The following is a 24,799-nucleotide window of genomic DNA, read 5'->3' as shown; positions in this document are numbered from 1 at the left end:
TGGGAGGATGAGACGTCGCGCGTAAAAGAGAAAACCGGAGGATGGCAGGGTCGTGATTTGTCAATGTTTGCAAGGGCAACTGTTTGTAATTTGTTTTTAATTGCCAAAGTGTGGTATGTCCTCCAATTTTTGTCGATGACCCGTGTGAATGTACAGAAAATACACAGTCTTTGCTGTTTTTATCTGGGGTTCCACTTGGGAAAGGGTCAGCCGTACCAACTTGTTTCGTCCTGTTCGACATGGTGGTCTTGGATTGTCGCATTTGTTCTTACGACAGATTGTTTCTCGTTTTGTCTTCTTACGAGATCAAAGTGATTCATTCTTGCGTACGATGATCCAGATCCGTTTGAAAAGCGTTTTGCCTGAATTTATTGTGTCTAGTGCACAGCCTGTACACTACCGGCTTAAAGGCTACTTGCGAGAGGTAGTCGACTCCCTTCGAATATTAAAAGCTCGGTTTTCCCTTCAGTACCTGAGCACAGTAACAAGAAAGAAACTTTACAAGGATTTAGTTGACGTTATGATGCCAGTGCCATTGTACCGAATGAAATACTATGGAGGCCCAGGACAAGATGTTTTAAAAAGAGTTAAAAAGATGCCAGTGAGAGCAAGCGTAAAGTCGTTCTTCTTTAAATTGCATACATCTACCCTTCCGGTCAAAACATGGATAGCCGACAAAGGAATATCTGTACCATGGACGACCAACTGTGCGCTATGTAACAAGCCGGAGACCATTGAGCACGCTTTCATTGAGTGCTGGGATGCAATTTTTTATTGGGATGTCTTGCAAAGAACTCTTAAAAAGGAACTGCCGATAACAGCACAGGGTATACGTTTCCTGCCGGTAGACAGCCATCAGGGCTTTCCGTATGGCATGATAATGCTCCTGGGCCTCCATAGTCTTTGGAAGACACGGATGGCGGTAACGCACGCCGATGTGAATGCGCGCCCAGCGCGAGAAAATTTTGTTGAAAGCATTATTTTCATACGTGAGATATATCGTGTACAGGCAGATCCGCCTGACTGGTTGGGTAATCTTGATGAATTAGTGAATTTCAAGAAATTTTAGCTTGTCACGTTGGTCCAAGTAGTCCAACGTGTTTTTATGTATGTCATTTTGTGAATAAAGAAAAAAAAAGCGGCGTGGTGAAGTGGTTAGAGTACCTGACTTGTGAGCGAGAGGACGTGAGTTCGAATCCTGCTCTCGGGCCCGTTTTTTTTCAGCTCATTAATTTTTTTTATTATGGTATAAATGTCAAATTTAATTAATTCCACCTTTGCGGAGCATCGGAACGAATTACCGTTACTCCCTTGAGGACCATCGGGCAGGGGCAACTTTTAGTCCCCGAAGGAGTAAGCGCATGGGGAGTAACAGTTCATCCCATGTCAGTTCGTCCCCAAAAGGACTAATGGTTGTGGCAAATCAGTTAGTCCCCAAAAGGACTAACCTCCCTACCCCTTTTAGTCCTTTTTTTCTTAGAGTGTACCGGAATCTTGGAAGAACGCTAACATAATCCTAATCCATAAGAAAGGGGACGCCAAAGACTTGAAAAATTATAGACCGATCAGCTTACTGACCGTTGCCTACAAACTATTTACTAAGGTAATCGCAAATAGAATCAGAAACACCTTAGACTTCTGTCAAGCAAAGGACCAGGCAGGATTCCGTAAAGGCTACTCAACAATAGATCATATTCACACTATCAATCAGGTGATAGAGAAATGTGCGGAATATAACCAACCCTTATATATAGCTTTCATTGATTACGAGAAAGCGTTTGATTCTGTCGAAACCTCAGCAGTCATGGAGGCATTGCGGAATCAGGGTGTAGACGAGCCGTATGTAAATATACTGAAAGATATCTATAGCGGCTCCACAGCCACCGTAGTCCTCCATAAAGCAAGCAACAAAATCCCAATAAAGAAAGGCGTCAGGCAGGGAGATACGATCTCTCCAATGCTATTCACAGCGTGTTTACAGGAGGTATTCAGATACCTGGATTGGGAAGAATTGGGGATAAAAGTTAATGGAGAATACCTTAGTAACTTGCGATTCGCTGATGATATTGCCTTGCTTATATATAGTAACTCAGGGGACCAATTGCAATGCATGCTCACTGACCTGGAGAGGCAAAGCAGAAGAGTGGGTCTAAAAATTAATCTGCAGAAAACTAAAGTAATGTTTAACAGTTTCGGAAGAGAACAGCAATTTACAATAGGCAGCGAGGCACTGGAAGTCGTAAGGGAATACATCTACTTAGGGCATGCAGGTAGTGACGGCGGATCCGGATCATGAGACAGAAATAATCAGAAGAATAAGAATGGGCTGGTGGGCGTTTGGCAGGCATTCTCAGATCATGAACAGCAGGTTGCCATTATCCCTCAAGAGAAAAGTATATGATAGCTGTGTCTTACCAGTACTCACCTACGGGGCAGAAACCTGGAGGCTTACGAAAAGGGTTCTACTCAAATTGAGGACGACATAACGAGCTGTGGAAAGAAGAATGATAGGTGTAACGTTAAGGGATAAGAAAAGAGCAGATTGGGTGAGGGAACAAACGCGAGTGAATGACATCTTAGTTGAAATCAAGAAAAAGAAATGGGCATGGGCAGGACATGTAATGAGGGGGGAAGATAACCGAGGTCATTAAGGGTTACGGACTGGATTCCAAGGGAAGGGAAGCGTAGGAGGGGGCGGCAGAAAGTTAGGTGGGTGGATGAGATTAAGAAGTTTGCAGGGACGACATGGCCACAATTAGTACATGACCGGGGTTGTTGGAGAAGTATGGGAGAGGCCTTTGCCCTGCAGTGGGCGTAACCAGGCTGATGATGATGATGATGATGATGATGGTGATGATGACATAATTAGTCTTAATTTATTAGTCAATTTCCCAAATATTACAATTAGAATACAAGTGTCAATGAGAAAATTGTACAGCAGCATGAAAAACTCCCTATACAACGTTCTGTTGCTCAACAGGCGCTACATAAAAGTGTCTTTCCGAGCGTGAAATAAGCCCGCGAATACGCGCAAAATGCTTCGAGTGGCCAGTCGCGCGGAATTTTGCTCTGACGGACCGTCCCTCAGGACACTCAAATAAATACATAAATAACAAAGGGATAATGTCCATTGTTGACCGCAGTACGAATAGGATGGATAAAACTTTATTGGATCTATTTAACTGTGGTTGGGCCCCTAGACGTCCGGGAGCACCCTGGCCGACATCTCCAGGCAAGCACGGTCCACGATCCAGAGTTGGTCATCCCGGCAAGTGACCCGAAGGGCGGCCTCCCCCAAGGAAAAGGAAGGGTTGCGAATAGGCACCGCCACGGCAGTACGAATATGACTCGTCTCGAATGGAGGTAATTAGCGCACAGACATGAACGCGAGAGCCATGCAGACAACACAAACGCGAGGTCCAGACGACACAAGCGCCGACTAAGGATAGTCGGCGTTTTTTTTTTTGGACCTCTCGTGTGTGCGTCTGCAAACCTTAAATACCTTCTTTCACGATAGCTCAACTTTCTGCTGTGGTTCTATGACTTGTCTGTCTGCAGCTGGCACTACACGTTATAGCAGCTGTGACGTCTGTCATAGAGGCTGCAAGCCGCGCGCGACTCCTTGGCAATGTGTTGGCGTGTGTACGATAGTGCAACCCCCCTCCCCTTCTTGCAACAAAGGTTTATTTATAGTTAGCCATTATTACCTCGATCGCTCGCGCGAAACGGCGAGTTCGAGTGACGTTCTTCGAGCGATGCGCCGTCCGTACTAGGAATTAACGGCGGTCACGTGACGCACGCCGGCCTAAATAGCCAGGCAAGCAGTTTACACTTTGAAAGTAGAGTTTGCCAGAAAACCGTGGCGCAGCCGCCAAGCCCTAAAGAACCCCGCGTATACCTGCCGATGCACTAGAGCACGGAAACGATGCCCTTGAATATGCCGTGGAGGTCGTTAACTTAATACAGCTTATAGGTTACATACAAAAGTGCCCGCACTTAAAGGACGGGAAATTAGCCTCCGAGCAAGGTTACGTGCGAAAGGCCTCAGCTGTTTTAATGGAATTCACCGTATTTCACTAAAGGCAGCGCTTGCATTCTCTCGACCATCTATTGAGACCTCGCTTAAGTTGCCTCCCGGGCTCACCCGTCGCGAAACAACTTTACTGTGTATCGAATGTGGTTGGGCGTCGCATTTACACGAATGCCTACTCATTCCTAATGCCCAGCAGTACAGCGTGCAATTTTTCTGAGGATGGGACGAGGCAGTAGAGCGCGCCCTATTTCTTTGCCACACTGCCCATCCTTGGACGTTCGACGATTTACTCTGCGAGCTAAAGACCTCAGCCGCTTGGATGGCAGACCGCGCTCTCGGAGGAAGATGTCCTGGGACCTTGGCCTATGCTAAGCACTCCTGCAGGCACAGAAGGCAACAAAATAAAAAAAAAGTCCTATTGTGCTTCTTGAAGGCGACTGTACCTTACGAACGCTTCTCACTGTTACCGAACATTCCTCGGTGACAGTGCTCGCACTTACTACGTCTTTATTGTTATTTTATTATTATTTTCCTATTTATCTTTTCTACTCTCCAAGTGTGCAGGGAAGCTAGCTTGAATGAGTAAAGGCAAGGCGCAAAAGACCAGGACTGAAGAAGGACACAAACGACAGGACCGGCGCCGGTCCTGTCGTTTGTGTCCTTCTTCAGTCCTGGTCTTTTGCGCCTTGCCTTTACTACTTCAAGCATGAACCAATTAGACCAATCAAGAGTTTTACTTGAAGCTAACTAACCGGGCACGTTCGTGCCTTTCTTTCTGCACTGCTGGCCGCCGCGTCCGCCAGCACGATTTTGGGTACAAAAAAAAAAAATAAAAGATTGCAATTTGATCCGCAAACGACCTAACATAACGACGCTACGATTGCTAACTTGCGAATAATGTTGCAAGCACTTGTCCGTCTGAACGTCGGCTCGGATTTCAGATTAGCGGACCGGCCGATTCTCGGATGTCGCCGAGAAATTTGATGCGCAGCCACGGCGAGGCAGACGTTAGCTGTCGCATCGATTGCTCCATACGAAGCTGCGGCACGAACAACTACTGTACACTCCTGTGTTAGCTCCACAAGATGTCATTCGGGTTAGAGGAACGGAGGAAGGAAAGCATAGGAGAGGCCCCGGGCAGCACGGACGTATTGGAGAAAGTGTGCCCGAAGTCACGCGCTGTTTTTCGCAAAGGGCCACTGGGGCTGGTATCCCCAAACGACATCGTTACCATGGCAACCACGCTCCTTAAGCTCTCGCTGCTGCTCTAGGCCTTTGAAAAGTAAGGTCGTTTTCGGCCCGTGTTCTTCTCCCAGCACATGCTCTGTTCGCGAGACAACCTGACTTCGGAGCGTGGTGTGTAAGCTTGAAAGTTTTGCTTTGGGTCTGCGAGTGTGAGTTGTCAGTCAGCAGCAGACACACTCCAGTATAATCATGGCGTGGGTATTCGTCCGTCGTCTTCAACGTGCCACGGAAAAAGCACAGGAGCGCGTCTGCTTCGCTAAAACTGTTGCAGAAGTTACGTATGCCCTCTCCTGACGAGCGTCGGCAGCACACACGGCTCGTAGCAATGCAAATTCAAAGCTTCCGCCTATCCGCTCCGGCGAGCTGATTGGAGGCGCAACGGGAGATGGTGCACCAAAATGGCTGCACCGACTTCAAAGTGACACCGACTTCAAAAACGTAATGTCAAGGCCTCTCCTATTTTGTTTCTTTTCTCCATGGTTGGGAGAAAGATAATCGTGACGTCATCAGGGGGCGCAAACCAAACGGTGCGCTATTTCGGCGTTATGCAGCGCTGTAAGTGCATCGGCCGGTTCCATATAAATAATTGGTATGCGTATGCTAATTCTATAGCTGGTGCTTATCCAAATCAGTGGAGGAAGCACGTACCTTGGACGTACACCATTACAGCGTATACCGCGCATTTGCTTTGCGCACCTTTTACGGAAGCCGTCTGCTTCCTTCTTCTCGCCCGCAGTAATTGAAATCGTCAGATATCGCATTCATTACAAATACGTGCGCCTCATTCAACGTTGATCTAAGAACTCTCGATTGTAACGTATAAAGCGTATACATACGGGACGCTTTATTTTTTCTTTTTAGCTGCACTAAATTTGTTATATTGTAACAATAAATATCACGGTGACTATATGCTCACTATTCCCGTGTGCAGATTGGCAGCCTACTGGTAGAGCAATTTTCGCAGCTACGTGCACGATTAATGAAGTTATGGTAATCAACTACCTAGATGATCTTAGTTGGCTATAATGCAGTGCCGTCCTCGCCATTATTTAGGGAATTGTAACTTTAACATTTTGGCACAGCAAAAAAAAAAAGAACGATAATAATAAATCACTAATAGTAAACGAAAACAAAACTTATATATTGCTGCGCGGAACACGAGCGCTTTCACGTCAGCTGCGGTTAAACGTAACTATAGGTATAGTTGGAAACGATGCACTTAGGAGGTGAGGGGGGGGGGGGGAGGTTGTTAGTTAAGGTGACGTGGAGCGTGTAGTAAATTAGGAAGTCACTTGCAGCCGCTTGTCGTCTGCTACAGCGCCCGTCGCGCTCCCGCCGATTCTGCGGAACTTGCTTCTCGCATGCCTTCGCTAACGAATGACTTGGCGGGAGCGCAATATATCTGCGTACACACGGCCTGGCTGAAAGACGTTACCGCGGGCTTAAAAGTTTACGGGCGTTCGACGAAGACTGATGGCGGCTCGATGTGCATCCGCGCGTGGCTACCGCTGAAATGATACGCGCAGAGCCTCGGACGTCTCGCGTGGAGAACAGTGCACGCTGTTCTCGAGACAAAGGCAATCGGCAGCAACTACGACCGGTCCGAGGGTAAAAATAGAAAGTGCGAAAGTGGGGCGGCCGGACGTCTGCGCGTAAACGTAGTTGCGTGCACCGTACCGTATACGACCACCCGTCGAGATAATCAGCGCGGAAAGGGAATATGCAAACGAACGAAAGGGGGCTTCAGAATTAACGGAAGCAGACGAACAAGGAATAGCGTCGTCTGCTCTTCGCGTGCATAAAAACCGTCTGGAAATCTGCGTTAACAGGGCCGGCCGTAGGGCGCACTATTTCTAGAGCTATCCGCTGCCCGAACAACTCCCTCACGATGCTTATCTCTGATCTATAAGGTTAAAGCCGCGAGAGAACGAGACGTCCTCGGTAGTTGGCAAAGCCAGGGAAAGTTGGCCCTAAACTTGCCCGAGCGGCCGAATGCGGGACTATACTTCCTGTCGTGCAAGGAGCAGACGAAGCGCGTCGCCCGCTGCTGCGCGCAACTACCGAGAAGGGGCGGCTCGCCGGCCTGTGGATTCCTTTTGAAACGTCGTTTGAGAACGGGCCCCCTCTGCATGATGGAAAGGAGTTGACAAGCGCTCCACTGCGCATCTGTTGCCGTCTAGCTTGTGCGGCGGTGCGCATAGGCAAATCGCGGCGACGTTTCTATTCCTTCCCGTCCATTCCGTACCCTTAAATTTGCTACGTAGCGCCTACGAACAGCTGCATAGGCGCAGGGGAAAAACAGTGCAGTGGACCAACGGCTGTCATTTAGGTGTTCTTGCGTGCTACTTTGCGGTCCAAATAGGCTCTTGCTTTTGCCTCTTGCGCAGAGACTGGTTCACAGTGCCGCCTCGCTTGAATGCGTTAGGTTCGCGGCGGGCGTGGAATAGAAAAAAAAAAAAAAGCTATACATATAATAAAACAGGGCGAAAGACAAAACACGGCCAGGCCCCTGCGCGCTGGCGGAAGACGGCCCACTCAGACAGTCGAGGCTTGCAGAACGGTATCGTGTCGAGCGAGGACGAGTACCTTCACTGCCATGGCTTTTCCTGCTAACGAGCGAAAGGGTTTCGCGACATGGATTCTTTGCTGCTGCTGCTGGTGGCTCCTTGTCATCGGCGCATGTGAGTACTGATGGTACCTGTGTTACACGCGAGAGCGAGGTTAAAGCTATTGAGCGTCTATAGTATCTTCGGTTTCCTAACGGATTTATTAGGTGAAGTTGATGTTGCACGTGCGTTTTTAAGCGGTAACAATTCGGCCGTGGTTTCGGTGAGCTGCAGTGAGTGTGGCAAGTTTGCAAATCACGATGTCATATCCGAAGGTTTCGTTAGCTGTTTGAAAGTGCGAGAAATTTCATTAACTATATTAATAGACGTACGTTATGTGGAAGGATTCTACGTTACTTAAGACATCGTGTCTTAAGACCCGCCGCGCTGCTGAACACGAGGTCGCCGGTTCGATTCAGGCTGCGGCATGCAGCCCTGTTTCGACGGGATCAATATGAAAAACCGTCCGTGTAATGTGCACTGGGTACACGCTTAAGAGGTGGTCAGAATTAATCCGAAGTCCGCCAGTATGGCATGCCTCATAATCGGATCGGGGTCTTGGCACGTAAGACCTCAGAATTTGAATTTGGCGGTGACTACTGTAGAATTGACGGCTGCGGTCGTGCTATATTCACGTGTATACATTCACATAGTTTTGAATATGCACATATCCGGACAGACAAGCCAGGTTAGTCAGTATCGGTGAGACGACCGATAAATCATCGATAAGCGAATGTTAGTGACGATGAACAGTGTGAATTCGGGGTGCAGACGACGAATTAAATAATCATTCCAGCTCGTTTTATTCGCTCCATTTGTGCATATCAATGAAAGGTTGTGAGGAAAAGCGAGTGATTATACTTTCTAGTAATCGTTCGATTAGCTTCGCGGAGCAGCATTTCATCACTGTGGCCAATTACGTCTTTGAGGGAAGTAATTATAAGCTATTGATTTCTTACTACTCTGTGAAATCTGCCAGGACTCAAAGTTTCTTGATGTGAATATTTCTGAAGTTGTTGATTCTTGTACATTGTTTATTACAAAAACGCCATGGTGACGGTAGCTTCACCGAGTGCGTCAAATTTGTTCGCAACTGTAATGTATGAGGTAAAATATTTTCGAGCAATATCATGATCGCTTATTTCGGCGCGCGCGCGTGTAACTTCGGTGACGAAATTTGAACGCTCGCTTAACTTGTGACGTTGAATTTCTCAGATACCTCACCCGGTACTATGGGCGCTGTGCACTGCGCTCTATCGTTCTCAAATGCAAAAAAAAAACAAAATAGTCACCGCCCAAGCGCTCCGTACAGCTGGTTAACCAGCGAAGCTGAAATGTCCAGCCCCGGTGTTTATCACTAGGTTAATCCCGACGGTTCATTAAACGACGGCGTGGTAGGCCTCGGTACGCAGTTGCTGCTTGCGCTCGGCTGTACGAGCATGTTATTGTTCCGGGCTGCAGCATCGGCAAGGCGTAGACGAGCTCGTTCCCGGTTCTGCTCGCGGCGTTGCTGATCGAAAGCTGCCTGCTCCTCAGGAGTGCGTATGACGCGTGGTCTACCCATTTCGGAGCCGTAGACACACTGCTGCGCGCTCGCGCTCGGCTGCGACGGAGAGCAACCACGTCACTACTGGGACAGCCAATCGCGCGCCTCTCTTTCTTTTTTTTTTCGCGCATGCGCACGGGGTTGCGCCGGAGGACTTTTCGGCGTACAGGCGACAGACGGAAGACGGACGGATCGGCTAGCCATATACAGCTTCACTGTAATAAATGTGGGGCTTTCAAGTTCCGAAACTGCGCAGTCGGTATACCGAGGGACGCCATAGTGCTGGGCTCTGGATTAATTTTTAACACATGGAGGTTCTTTAACGTGCACCCAAATCGTGGCGCGCGATGCGTCCTTGCTCCGTCTAAATGCACATCGCGCCGAGGACGGGAATCTAACCCACAACCTCGGCAGCTCAACGCCATTGCCACCGAGACACCGCGCCGCAGGTTCATCAAAGAAAGCAGAACAGAAAACTATACAGATCGCTGAACAGCACAATGTGAAGTTCTTCCTTGAGGTTCGCGACATATTAACGTGCTTGATTAGAACTTAGGCGTGCGTTGCACGGCTTCCTGCTGGTGTACAAACGGGTTTACGGCTAAACAGAATTAATCAGTGAAAGTTCGTGCACTTTTTGTGTGTATGTGTGTGTTTGTAGTTGGACAGTTTCGTTCGCGTTTCGTCTTTGCGAGCGAAAATCGCGGCAACGCCATTCCTTGTCCTTTAACGCAATCGGAAAGCATTTCTCTCTCTCTCTCTTTCTCTCTCTCTCTCTCTTATCGCGTGCTCATGTTTCCGTGTTTCGTTTTTCTTCCGTCAGCAGCCGGAAGTCACAAAGGCGTCGGCTGGAGTTACGGAGGGAAAGGCAAGTGCTCCGTACTTTTTGGTGCACGCACACATCGCCTTGAACGGCTTCGGATGACGCGGGAACAGGCGTAACTTAATTGAGAGGTCACTGCCCTGTAGTGGACCTAAATGCTGGGCAGGAAGCTAAACGGAAGCGGTGACGATGATAACGACGTCGCGAAGTGAACAGATGGATGCGACGCTAGCTCAATTATTGGTGCTATCATTAACGTTAAGTTCGCGACCGGGAACAGTCATTTCATGTTGTTTCCAGTGCGAACGTAGGTCAAACCACCCTCGTTGGTACGTGCCATACTTAAAAAACAAACAAACAAACAACATAAGATACAATACGTTCCTGGGCCAACCACGGAGCTGTACATAAGGAATAGAAAAGCTATTGGCAATGGGTTCAGGGAAGTCTTATATCTGAACTACTGTAGGCACTGTTCTTTGATCGCGGTAACTGAGTGGTTAGCGAGTCGGCCTGGTCACTGAGTAACCACTGAGTAAACTGATAATGCACATACGTTCATTATCAGGATAAATCTTGAAAATTCAACTTCAAGAATAGCAAAAAGAAGACGTACATGTACGAGGGAGAGGACGCTTGTCCTGTTGTTCTCGTTCATGTCTTTTATCCCCTATTTATGAGCTGAAATCATAACTAAATAGCCCAGCAGCTCATTTTAGAAGGTTTAAAGGGCAAGCTTACGAGCCCGTTACCATTCAGGTATACCTGCGACACTAAATTGAAAAAGCGTGTCGTTGCGTAGATAGCATATAAAAAAAAAAGAAAGAACGCACATGCTTATTATTTTATTCTTCTTTAGTTGGAATGATCGCGGCTGGTGGAGAGACTAGTAAACCAAATAATTTTGCAATGGAAGCGTATTCAGGTGTTATCCAAAGCGAGTAGACAGGCGCAGCGTAGACAATTAGCACCAAACGGTACCCACTGCCGAACGTCATATGTGAAACAAATTTGAGTGTGAACGACCGCGGCTTCACCTAAACAGTCCATGGCTCCCTGTGTCACACATCTTCATGTTCGCTATAGCCGGGATAAAAGTTATCGCACGTTTGTTTCAGCGTCATGCTTGATTGTGCACAGTTGGCTGTTGAAAGTATTTGAAAACCGTCGAACAATATTCGTGTTTGCGAATAGCGACTCTACAAATAGAGGACCGAACCGGATAGGACAATATTGGATTCGTTCCTCGAAAAATTTCGAATATTCTTACACCCCAGCAGTCTGCGGCAATGTTCGTGCAAAGCCGCGGGCTATTGATTTGTTTGTTTGTTTGTTTGTTGTTTTTGTATCCACCGTCTAGCAGGTGCGTTCAGACTAAGAAAAGTGGTTAAGAATTGTAGGAGTAAAGAGCAAGGGCAATAGACCAGGACAGAAGAACACAAACGACAGGACCGGTGCCATTCAAGCATGAACCAACTAGTCCAAGAAAGTGTTTCACAAGAGTTGTAGGAGTGAACGTATAGTGTGAAAGACGAAAAAGAATATATATTGTAGGGACAAGCTATATTGTAGAAAACTAAGCCAACTTTAGCGCTCAAACATCCTCGTGCACAAATTCAAGCTGTCGCAGCTCATCCGTAGCAGACTTGTCTATATATAGATGTATATGTGATCGATCGATCGACAAGATTAATGTGGACGGGGACGCGTACTCAGCAACTGTCCTCCTGTCGCTTACAGGTGAAGCATCTGCACAGTGTACAAAAGTGGAATCCTGGCCCAGCCTTGTCATCCCTTCGCTCCCACAGGAAAAAAAACTTTCACTGTCAGTCAGTTTTGTCAGTTGTTGTGGGGCTACAGCTATTGTTCGAGCTACGAAGCAGGCTACTTAAATTCCTTGTCATTGTTTGTTGGCTGGTTGGGATTCCTCTACGAGCTTGCTCATAGTTGTTGTTGTTGTTGTCGTCGTCGTTGTTGTTGTCATTGTTGTTTTTGTTGTTGTTGTCGTCGTCATCCTTTTCGTTCTCGTCTTTTTAGTTGTTGTTGTTGTCTTTGTTGTGTTTTCGTTGTCTTTGTTGATGTGTTGTTGACGTTGCTTTTGACGATGCAGTTGTTTAGCTGTTGAGCTGCCCTGTGCTGTCGCGAAATGTAAAGATTCGCGTTGAGAGAGCCGTTCGAGCGGGCAATGCCGAGTTAGATTACGTTGCTCACTTTTGATTTTGACCACGTATTCAGCTTAATCTTGACCACGTACTTTAACGTGCATTTAAACCTAAGTGCACGAGCGTATTCGTATTCCTTTCTCACCCAAACGTGGCCGCCGCCACTGCTGGTATTGAACCTTCCATGAACCTGGAGCTCACTAGCGCAATGTCCCAGCCCTGAACTGTATACCGAAGTATACTGTGGCAAGTAAAAGACCCCAAAAGAAAAATAAAAGAAATAAAGGATGCGCCTTAGCTGGGAAGCGCACGTATAGTACTATTCTTGATTAGAACTTTGATGGGCGTCGTGCAAAGCTTACTGCCATATTTCTTCTTTTTTTTCGATAGTTCATATGCGCGATAGTTCATATTACGGCCGATTTTGAGGTTCGAAGCCATTTGTTCCGGAATATCCATATTCAGTTCGCCACGAAAATTCCCCCATTCCAAAATGCCCCCTGTTTTAACACACCCTGTAGTTGCGATGTGCGGCACCAAGTATATGCCGTCACGTGACCGCCATTGGTCCACGCAGGAACTGACGAGTGGGCGGAGCTTCCCATGGGCGGGATGAACCAGTGTGGCGGCAAATTCCAGTCGCCCATCAACATCAGAACGCACGAGACCAGGTTCAACATCTCGCTGGGCCTGCTCCAATACTCCGGCTACGGAAAAGACCTGCGGGACGCCTTCGTCGTGAACAACGGTCACACAGGTAACAAACGAGAAGAAAGGGGGTTAACCGAGGGACCCGATTTTTTATTAGTCATATCTTCAGAAGCCAACAAACACTGACACTAAGGACAACGTAGGGGAAATTACTCGTGCTTAATAAATGAAACAAACAAACGATAGATTGATGGAAATGAAAGTGCATGAAAAAGCGGACTACGATCCCAGAAACTTCCGCATTCCGCGTGCGATGCTCTACCAATTGAGCTACCGCGGCGCCGTATCCCCATCCACTTTCTAGGGTATTTGTGTTTCCTAGTAGAACCATAGTATAAAGAACCAACTTGTAAGAACCCTGGGAGTGTTAGCCAGCGCCACCACTCACAGACCTTGGCGGCGGACGTGGAACATTCCTTCTGCCGCAGGCGTCACGAGGCAGTGATCTTTATGGGTGAAGGCAACTGGTCAATAAACCCCCACGTGCTACCTGAAGGCACCAATGTTGCCGTATTCGAGACCCTCGTTATGCAATAAACGAGAAGAAACGGGGTTAACCGAGGGGCCCGACACAGGTATAGGTGACATATAAATATAGTCGCAATAAAAATGGCTGTGGCTTAGCTAAGGTTAAGCCCAGGATGCGAAGCATACTAGCCTTTATTTTAGTTGTTGAACCACTGTTTAGCCTGATGAACTGCTGTTGCTTGGCTATATTTGGTTCGGCTAGACGAAGAAAAAATGGCCAGGCTTAGCTTGGTTAAGCCAAGAATGCGTTGCATATTGCGCGAGTTGGGGCCCAGCTTTTCCTCCGGCTGTCGTGACGTCACGTCACGTGGTTGCGCTAAAGGTCAATGATGGCTGCCCGGCCGCGCCCAAGGGCTGAACTGAGTGATTGCAATATGCAACGCATAAAAATAGAAGCAACTTAATAACAAACATAGCACACTTAAAAGAGAATAGACCCATATATGAGACGCGCAGCAATGAACAATGGCTCATACCCTCAATGGTGGCTGCCGGGCCGCGCCCAAGGGCTGAACTGAGTGATTGCAATATGCAACCCATAACAACTCATGAAGGCGAGCGCACGAGCTGAGACCCGGCTATGTAGCTACGCGGCCGCAAGCGAGCGCACGAGTTGAGCATCCGCTTTTGCAGCTGTTATGACGTCATATGGTAGCTACGCGGCCGCGCGCGGCGCAGCAAGGAAGAGCGTGGTTGTGCGGCTAGTATGCTTCGCATAAAATGCTGCCACCGCGGCGGCTCGCTGCTCGGTCGCGTTGCGCCTTCGGTAAACGCATACTTCGTTGTGCGCGCCTATACGTGCTGAGCTACTGTTGAGCTCGTTGAACTGAGCTAGTGTTGCCTATACGTTAGTACGTCTCTAAGTATAAGGGGATGAGAGAGTACTTATACTGCTTGCTTTCGGTGGCAGGAAAATGACGCGATAAAACAAAGCACGAGAAGAAACTATGCGACACGCGTTGTGTTGTTATAGCTGGGTCGATAATGATAGCAGAATTTTGCGCCCAATGTGCTCGAAGATTACTCCTCCATGTGGACTGCTCTGTGCGATCCTTTTATGTTTCTGGGAAACTGTTCGCTAGGAACCGCACCCTGTATTGTAAATATATGCTTCAAACTACAACAACAACAACAACAATTTACACCATCTCAGAAGTTTAGACGGTCTCATTGAAAGGACGTACAGCGGCTTATTAAGTTATAGGCTGCGTCGGCAGGTTACGCTTCGGCAATGGCGAAACGATCGCACTTTTCACGAGAGGAGGCTTGATGTAGTCACAAAGGACGACCGCGTAGTTGCCGCACGGCGCAGTTTGCCGTGACGTCACGATCTTGGACAGCGTCCACTTTGGTCGTGTTAACCGTTCACCGGCAAGTACGAACTGCATTGCATCCTGTCAGAGGAACCGCAGGGGCAACCAAGAAAAATTTGAGAACGTTTCCCTCTCCTTAGGGGCTCTAAATACGAAACGAATAGCTTGAAATTCGTGACGCCATAATGACGTACACCGGCAGTGAGGCTTCGGCGCGAGAGAGAGAGATAGAGAGAAGAATACAGGAAGGCAGGGATGTTAACCAGTCGCGAAATTCAACCGAAAGGGAAGTTCCACGTTTGTTTTCGTCAATAACAATTTCAGTTGTTTTTCACCGATTAAAAAGTATAGTTTTGACATAATACGTACCGCGGACGAGTATAAACTGAGCTATAGTGTTGCTTTTTTAGTGTCCCTTTAACGTTCTAGCTGTGGGAACCGATGTTGTGGTTTGTGCTCATTCATGCAGCGCTATTACGCGCTAACGGTATCGCATGTATGCGGACGTGGGTTACGTTCCCCAAAACACGCATAACGTGTACGCAGTTTTGGTGGCGGCCCCGAAGGGAGGTAGCAGCGCGACAGTGACTGCCAAGGGCCTGCCCGGCGTGTACAGGTTCAACCAGTTCCACTTCCACTGGGGATCCAACTCTACGCTGGGCACCGAGCACCATATCGACGGTGAAGCCCACGCCATGGAGGTGAGTCCGTCAAGGACTCCTTTAAGTGCGAGCGCTAGGGATGGGTGCAACTGTGACAGAAGTTTGTCGTTGAGACCGCGGTGTCTCAGAAAAGTTATAAGCGTCTTCGTAGTGCAGGGCACACAGGGGGCACTCTGTCCACGTACGTGCAGTAGCTCAAAGTACATGTGATCCCTGTGGTTCTAATTGCTATTATACAAACTATAACGGGAGCATTGCCATTTGTTGGGCGTGTTGGTAAATTGAAAGCATATTTAGCGCCAGCAAACAAGGATGGAAGGGAGACGACAACACAATGCGCTAACTTCAACAACTTGATTTTCAGGAAGTACACCTATATAAACCATGCACAGTGGCGCCACCTTATCCAAATCTTACCCATTCAAAAAAGCCGTCTCCTTATCTAACAGGTCGATTGAAGGGGCACTAACACACGTGTCTCTATTCCGCCAGATAGCCTGAGCTTCAATCATCTCTCGCACGTCTTTATCCTTGTGCTTCGCAAGAACCCGGCAGGATTCATACACTGGCGCACAGCCGCATTCTTGACAGTGGGTTGACAGATGACCGTATTGCTTATTTTTCACAGTTTGGCAATGTTCCCGTAATCGGTCATTAAGACATCTCCCTATCTGTCCTATGTATTTTTTCCCACAAGACAGCGGAAGCTCATATACAACACTCTCTACGCATCCCACTGGCGCTTTTCGATGATTCGTAGAGCACCCGGCAGTTGGCTTACGGTACGGGTCTGTCAATCGACATATTTTTGCCACCTTTTCTGGTGCGGAAAATCTTCCGCACCAACCGAGTAATGGCATGCAGCCGCGAGATAATGCTGGAGATTATCGTCAAGCCGTAATTTCGTCACGCCGATAGAGAGAGAGAGAGAGAGATAGCAAAGAGAGGAAAGGCAGTGAGGTCAACCAGACGAGCGTCCGGTTTGCTAACCTACACCGGGGGAAGGGAAAGGGGGAACAGAAAGAGGAAAGCGGGATAGAGGGAACACTGTCTGTGCACGCAGCAAAGCGCCTGGAAATCAGTCAAGTCAAAGCAATTAAGGGCTCCGTCGATTCGTTAGGCTGTCATCATTCTCCTGTCTGAAGCTAATCTCGGTGCTTCATAGCTGGCGATGCACGTTGAACCGAGCCTCACAGCGTAAATATACCGCGGTCAGCGGGAGACGATAGACTGCAGACGTAAAAATTGCCCTGTGTGATTTGTCGCAGATTTGGTTGTGCGGATCCGATTGAAACGCAATGGTTATTAGTATTGTATTTAGTGCTAAAGTTTCGGTTTACGGCATAAACCTCATATGTGTTTTAGTTAAAGACTAATCACGCAGCCCGGCTATAAGCGCATTCCTACGAAAGTCCACCACTGCAGGTGCGACTCGTGTAATAAAACCATCCTGTGGCCGAAATGAAGGTACCCCAGCACATGATCCTATTCATACAAGGAGGGCATCGCATCACTTGTCAATACCGGATTGTCTGTTATTAGTTGTCAAATTGTCACTCAAGTGTTGCTGCTCGCCTGCTGCGTTTCAGATGCACCTGGTACACACTAACACGAAGTACGCCACAGCTGAGGAGGCCTACAGACACCAGGACGGTCTCTTGGTCATCGGCGTGATCTTCAAGGTACCGTCCCCCATCTATAGTGTATAGTAGTCGTTACTGCTTCGTAAGCGCGAATCATTTGCGTAAGCTGCTTTGTAGGCCAAGGATTGAGTTGTAGGCCAGGTCAGAGTCCGGGAAAGTATTAAAGGGGGTGGGGGGTAGGTGAAATCCGCTCATACATGACAAATAAGTATATGACAATGCAGAGGTCGTTGCAAAGGATCCGTTCAAGACGACGCACCTCCACAGGCGCCCTATCGATGTCATCGCTTTCTCCACTGCTTCATCGACCCTCACGGCTTAACTTTCCTCTCATCCTTTTTTTTTTTCAGAGGAAAGCCAATGTTTGCAAGTTTATATGGCCGATCAAAACTACTATCCTTACTTCGTATAGCTGTCTATTAATTTATTATCGCAATCGATGCCTCACCATTCGGGCGAAACTGCTACTTCTTTTTTTTTTTTGCGTCTGAATTGGCGTTCTGTTATTCACGTTATTCGAAGGTAAAGTATGCCCTCCTCGAAATAGAACCAATCTACAAGAACCTCACGTTCGCTACACTTCCATAGCCTGTTCTTTTTTATGAAACAGTCTGCCCGTTTAAAAAGAAAAAAAAAATCGCGCTCTCTCTCTCTTGTATCTTTCAAGCATGCGCCCCATCTGTATAGCGTTACAGACCTGCGCGACCAGCCGTATACACTCGCCAGCCAATGAACCAATTGTTCATGATACTGAAGTTCGGCACAAGGAGGAAATGTGTTTTATAACACGTGTTACGCGTTGATTTCTCTACTTCCCGTACGTGAGGATCGCTGGTTCATGGGCTTAATTCACAAAACTTTTCGTTAACAAGAACTGCTTGCCGCTCGCTGCCCACCTCGTCTGCTTTTATCTGTACAGGCTGGTACTGATACTGAGAGGATACTGACGGGCTAGTTGGTGAGCCACGATGCTGAAATAGCGCACTTACATGTGACACGTACACGCACGCATAAAAAGGACATACACAGGCGCTGTACTGCAACTATACTGCTTTATTGCTCAAAGACCCGCCTTTTTGTATAGTGTCCCTCGAGAAGCGCGCGTGCTCTGATGGCAGTGAGGCGTGAACCAGACCTGTGCAGAGTAAAACGCACACACAAGAAACACAAAAACAAAGCCAACATTCTTGGATTTCCACTTTATGAATAAAAAAGTCCCTTTGAGCAATAAAGCAGGAGTCATTTCTACGGCTGCATGTACAGGCGCCCAAATCTTTAACTGGCGTGCGCGAGCGGGGACTTTTCCGGGCGTCAGCGCCGTATGACGGGGCGAGGCTGGAAACAGCCTAGCAGACGATTGGCCCAGCTGAGCGGGCTTTGTCCGCATGCGCTTAGCTTCAGACTGTTTCCAGCCTCGCCCCGTCACACGGCGCTGACACACCGAAAAGTCGCCGCTCGCGCACGCCAGTTAAAGATTTGGGCGCCTGTACGTGTCAGATGTAAGTGCGCTACTTCTAATCACGGCTGGTACTTTTTCTTAGACGAACAGCTTCGTGAATCTGGGCGCTGTCGTTTGTGATCCTTGCGTTGCGCGCTTGCTTTTCTCTCGCGACGGTTCGTGTCGACACCGGTCGACACTTCGGGAATGCCTCCCGCGTGCTTGACTAGGAATACGATGATGATGATAGTGATCTAATTAAAGGAAGGACGCTTGAAAAATTGGAGGACGCTTAATCTTCGGCTTCAAGAGTGGAACGCGACAGCGTTCCCGTCGACCCGCCAAGGGGTGTAAGACAGTGGGCTACGGCGCAGCGACTACGCGCCCCGCATCGGACGCGGTGAGCGTCGAGCAGCGCCGCGTTCGGCGCGGCAACGAAACGTGCGCCTGAGCAAGCGACGCACGCCTGAGCCTTATGGTACGTCCACACTAGCGACAAAAACGCGCGCGACACAACGCGCGCGGCGAGCGGTGCTGTCGCGCGCGGCAAGATTCTCGAAAAGCGGCAGCAACGCGCGGCAAACGCGCGAATGGGTGCGAGACCCATTTTTCGCGGCAGACGCGAAACGTCCACCAATCAGAAGCGAGTCGCTTTACGAGCCGCGCTGTTGTGGCGCCACCTGTCGCATAAGCAAAGAATCATAATCTATGGGCTCCGAGACTGAACAGTGACACGCGCGCCGTAAAATCTCAGAGGCCATTTCCAGTCAAGGGGGCTGTTTTTGTTAAGCCTTACCACACCGCCACTGAGGCGTCGACGAAGAATTCGCCTCGCAATGGAGGCGTTTTTGGAAACCGTTCGCGGACATGCGTACCTCTATGATAAATCGAGCGTCGGACAAGGAGCTGCGCGCCAACCGCTGGCACATTATGGACAGCAGTTTGGCATGACAGGTGAGTAATTGGTGAAGGTGGGGAAGCAGAGTGTGCGCCTGGCCCTCAGTGTCCCTGTACCGCACTCAAAACTTTCTTGTCCGCTGTCTGGCACGTCGGCGTCGCACAAGTAAAGAACAAACAAGTATTATAGTGTTCACAGTCACCAGTAGCTCCTCGTCCGTATCCGACATGCCTGAGCGTGGCCGGCAGGGGCGCAAAAAAACACACACTTCCGATGGAAGACGAAATGGGCAGAACGGAGAGCGCGTTGTCGCGAGAAGTATCGAATGGAACGAGACAACGCGGGACTCCACGGGCCGCTGCCGCGTGCCGCAAAACGCGACTGTGGACTTGCCCGCACGCGTCTGCCGCGCGGGCGCTTGCCGCGTGCGGCGTGTCGCGCGCGTTTTTGTCGCTAGTGTGGGCGTACCATTAGAAACAGCTCGTTTCTAAGGCAACACCGCAATGACTAGAGACACTTTTGTACCGCTTTGAAGCATCGAACTCGTGGCTGACAACAGGTATCGCACAGTATGAGCGTTATTCTCAAAGTCTTTCTTTAAAGTCAGTTGGAGGACATCCCAAAATAGGATGGCGTCGGTGCAGCTAATAAAACAATGTTCAATTGTTTCAATGTTCAATTGTTCAATTGCCTTACAAACAGCTCGTTTCTAAGGCAACACCGCATTGACTAGAAACACTTTTGTACCGCTTTGAAGCATCGAACTCGTGGCTGACAGCAGGTATCGCACAGTATGAGCGTTAATCTCAAAGTCTTTCTTTAAAGTCCGTTGGAGGACATCCCAAAATAGGATGGCGTCGGTGCAGCTAATAAAACAATGTTCAATTGTCTCTGGTACATCACAAAGGCGACAGTTAACAGAAGAGACAAAGATACCTTTTTTTTGTAACCATGCTTTAACCGGTATGGTTTCACTATGAACTTTATAAAAGAATGTTTTGCAGCAAGGGGATAAATACATTTTGCGAACTCGCTTTAGCACATCGTGGCCTGGCAAGTTAATGTATATTGATCGGTAAAGTGGAGGCGGAAATAGCATGGATAGTAAGTTTTTGTACAACGTTTTGCGCGACACAGAATACAAGTATTCAGTGGAAAACCGAACTGTCAGGAAACGAACCGCCAAGTAAACTTCTTGCATGAACCCCCACAAGCCTAAGCGCGAAGAAAAACTTGAAGAAACAACTAAATCAGGTAATGCATTAACAAGTGTGACTTGCATGTATGAACGAATTACAGGATGGGAAGTATCGCGAAAAAAGAAGAAACGAGACACTATCTGCCGCACATAAAGATGTACTAAGCCCAGCCCACCTTCGCTAACAGGCCTAAAAATATTGTCTCGCCTCATGGGCTCAAAAGTTGAAGACCATACGAAGGTTGCAAAGATGCGGTGAAAGCGTTGGATGTATAGCCTAGCACAATGGATAACTTGCAATACATAGAAAATTTTTGTTGCCAAGAACTTATTGCAGGCTTCGGCTTTCCCAAAAATAGAAAGTCGTTGTGGAACGCATGTCTGGGCGTGACTTTGCAGTACCGAAACCCGTTCTTTCCAATAGTGTGCGCTTAATTTATATGCGTCTAGCGGCACGCCAAGATACTTTGGCGGGACATCAGTCCACTTAACGCCTGCAAACTGTTCTGGTGTATAGCACCATGAGCCAAACCATAAGCCTAAACTTTTTGAGGAGTTCATTCGCGCTCCTGATACGCTGCCAAATTCTTCTATTTTCGATACTACTTTTTCAACACTGGACTTATCCGTGCAGAAGAACGCTAGATCGTCTGCGTAAGCTAAGACTTTAACTTCATTACCCAGTATATTGAAGCCATGGATGTTGCTCGACTGAATTACGCTTAAGCATAGCGGTTCCAGGTAAAGAGCGAATAGTAGTGGGGACATCGGGCATCCTGATAATCGGGCAACCTCTGATAATAGTGCACCTTTCGATATGTTTTTTGTCATGGGAATGCACAGTTTGTGGAAAACGCGAATGATGGACCGCAACGCCGAAACGGTTGTACCTACAAGGGCAAATTTCATCCAGATGACACTACACCTAAAGCAGGTTTATGATGGACTCGGTGTGCAACCGGACTGGTACCCTATTTTGGTGAGGTGCTTATCCTTGCCTCCCTTCTAAAATGACACGAACGTTTCTACTCACAGTATGAACGCTGCCTCTTCTGTGTGACTTTCATTGTGCCCTCCATTCTCTGACTGTGCAGAACTGGTGAACGTCTAGTTGAATGCAACTATAATAAATACCATGAAAGAAAGAAAAAAAGAACTCGTGGCTGAGTGGTAGAGTCTCCGTCTCACACTCCGGAGACCCTGGTTTGATTCCCACCCAGCCCATGTTGAAAGTTGTTTTTTATTCATGAAGTGCCTGCAGGGATTTATCGCTCACGGTCAACGCCGACGACGCCGACACCGACACCGACGCCGACGACACCGGCTTTTCTGCGACACGAGCTCCTTAACGCTGTCGCGTTAATACGATCCTCGGGAGCTGCAGACGCGTGTACCTCTCAGACACCGGCGCAGAGACTGAGGCGCGTCCACAACGGCAGGTTTCTTCTTCTTTTTCTTTTTTGCGCACGAACTATAGAGGGACAAATGGCACGTGACGGGACGGACACAAGCGAGCGTGTGTCTATCCGGTCACGTGTTATTATCGTTCCCTCGTACTTGCGCAAAATCTGCCGTCATGCAACGCAGCTGTACTGACCGACTCGCCGCCCCTCCCCCCCAAAAAAGAAAAAAAAAACAGTATACCTCCCAATCGTCGAGTGGCTTTTCCAACATTGGCAATGGCAGCGTTCGCGGTAGCTTTGCAGGGAAGGTGTAAAACGAGGTGTGTCAGCGCTCACGTTTTGTGTGTGTGTGTGTGTGTGTGTGTGTGTGTGTGTGTGTGTGTGTGTGTGTGTGCGTGTGTGCGCGTGTGCGTGCGTGTGTGTGCGTGCGTGTGTGTGAAAGAGCGTCGGCGTCTTCGCAGGTCTATCGGCGCGACAACCGAGCGTTGAACAGCGTCGTCTACTCGCTGGACCGCATGATCAAGCTGCGGACCAAGCGAGCGAAGCTGTCCAAGGCGATCTCACTGTCGGACCTTCTCCCGAGTAACCCGAGACAGGCCTACTTCTACAAGGGCTCCCTCACCACGCCCCCCTGTGCCGAGGCAGTCACTTGGGCGGTGCTCAAGAGACCGGCAAAAATAAGCGAAGAACAGGCAAGTAAAAAAAAAAGATAATGTAACGATTGAAGTGTACAGTGGAGCAGAGCGCAGACACTTAGGTTTGAGCGTGTCCCCATCTGGAATACTTTCTCAAAGATTCCAAGAGTTTCTTCCACCCTCGAAAAATAGAGCGGTTTTTCAGGGACGGCCTGTATACATTCGCACGCAAACAGTCTGCATGCATAGCGCGAATTTCAGACAACTGTTCGCTGTAATTCGGTTAAAGAAATTGCAGTCAGTAAAAGTACGGGGATTTTTTTTTTCGACGGCAACGCTTTCTTGTGGAGAGGAGGGTGCCAGCTAGTGGCGAGGGGCCGGTCCCCACATTGCATGGGATGCGCGTTACGTTTATTTTTTCTAGCTAGGTGACGCTGAGTTTAGTCGCGTCTATTGTGGACCGAATAAAGTTGCCTCACTCACTCACTCACTCACTCACTCACTCACTCACTCACTCACTCACTCACTCACTCACTCGCTCGCTCGCTCGCTCGCTCACTCACTCACTCACTCACTCACTCACTCACTCACTCACTCGCTCACTCACTCGCTCACTCACTCACTCACTCACTCACTCACTCGCTCACTCACTCACTCGCTCACTCACTCACTCACTCACTCACTCACTCACTCACTCACTCACTCACTCACTCACTCACTCACTCACTCACTCGCTCACTCGCTCACTCACCAAAGTGCCTTTCGCAGAATGTCAGCCGCATATTTAGCCCGTGTTTCCTTCGCAGTTGAGGGCATTTCGTCACCTGGAAGCTGAAAGCGTGGACAAAGACGGCAAGGAGCGCTTGGTGAACAACTTCCGGCCTACCATGCCACTGCACGGACGGGACGTCTACAGGAACTTTCTGGTCGTCCCAGACAACGTTAAAGGGCCGCGGAAGGGAAAGGCTACGTTGGAGAAAGTGAGATAGGCCATATCGCTAAATCGCGGTTTCGAAACTCAGCATCAGCAATCCTTTGGGGCAAAGGAGTGATTATACTTATTTGTGAAGCATTGGACAAGGCTTTCGATCTTTCGGATCGCGTCGAGACAGCTGCGCCAAGGGCGTCAATCGATTGCGCGATATCGCGGCTTGTTCGATTGCGCTAAATTTACTTCTTTTATCAAAAAAATGGCTGTGGCTTAGGTAAGGTTAAGCCCAGGATGCGAAGCATACTAGCCTTTATTTTAGTTGTTGAACCACTGTTTAGCCTGGTGAACTGCTGTTGCTTGGCTATATTTGGTTCGGCTAGACGAAGAAACAACTCATGCATTACTTCTTCGCCTTCAAGAGTGGAACGCGACAGCGTTCCCGTCGACCCGCCAAGGGGTGTAAGACAATGGGCTACAGGGCAGCGACTACGCGCCCCGCATTGGACGCGGTGAGCGTCGAGCAAAGCAGCGTTCGGCGCGGCAACGAAATGTGCGCCTGAGCAAGAGACGCACGCCTTAGAAACAGCGCGTTTCTAAGGCAACACCGCATTCACTAGAGGCGCTTTTGTACCGCTTTGAAGCGTTGTACTCGTGGCTCAGTGGTAGCGTCTCCGTCCCACACTCCGGAGACCCTGGTTCGATTCCCACCCAGCCCGTCTTGCAAGAGTTGAGCCAAAGCCACTTCTCCTCTGTCGTGACGTCACGGTGTCACGTGATTTCATGGTCACCGCCGCGCCTGAGGAGCTGGGTTGAGCCCTCGTTCTCCTCTGTCGTGACGTCACGGTGTCACGTGATTTCATGGTCACCGCCGCGCCTGAGGAGCTGGGTTGAGCCCTCGTAATATGCTTCGCATAAAAAAAAAAGAAAGAAAGAGAGTCCTGAGAGCGTTTGAGGGCCAACCTTTCGTAAAATGCATTCAGGTAGTGTACCGGTGTAGCTTAGTACGAGACTTTCGTGATACTTT

The 24,799-nt window shown here is 48.6% G+C and overlaps 1 protein-coding gene across 2 annotated transcripts; it reads left to right on the top strand.

The window, feature by feature from the left end:
• The first annotated feature begins 7,285 nt into the window (after positions 1-7,285).
• Positions 7,286-24,112, top strand: LOC139056260 (carbonic anhydrase 2-like). Of its 2 annotated transcripts, none has more exons than XM_070534342.1 (7): positions 7,286-7,959; positions 10,257-10,298; positions 12,993-13,172; positions 15,514-15,668; positions 17,219-17,311; positions 22,671-22,901; positions 23,651-24,112. In XM_070534342.1, exons 1-7 carry the CDS (start codon positions 7,875-7,877, stop codon positions 23,831-23,833), a joined length of 969 nt encoding a protein of 322 aa, XP_070390443.1. In that variant the 5' UTR covers positions 7,286-7,874; the 3' UTR covers positions 23,834-24,112. The 2 variants fall into 2 exon arrangements, with proteins under 2 accessions (XP_070390443.1, XP_070390442.1); XM_070534341.1 differs by having other exon boundaries at positions 7,287-7,959; positions 10,254-10,298; positions 23,651-24,107.
• Positions 24,113-24,799: the final 687 nt, after the last annotated feature.

Source organism: Dermacentor albipictus, chromosome 2 (genome assembly GCF_038994185.2).
Source record: "Dermacentor albipictus isolate Rhodes 1998 colony chromosome 2, USDA_Dalb.pri_finalv2, whole genome shotgun sequence".
In the NCBI taxonomy this organism is placed as follows: domain Eukaryota; kingdom Metazoa; phylum Arthropoda; class Arachnida; order Ixodida; family Ixodidae; genus Dermacentor; species Dermacentor albipictus.
The sequence above is the reverse complement of the archived record's forward strand: the minus strand, read 5'-3'. Positions and strand labels throughout refer to the sequence as shown.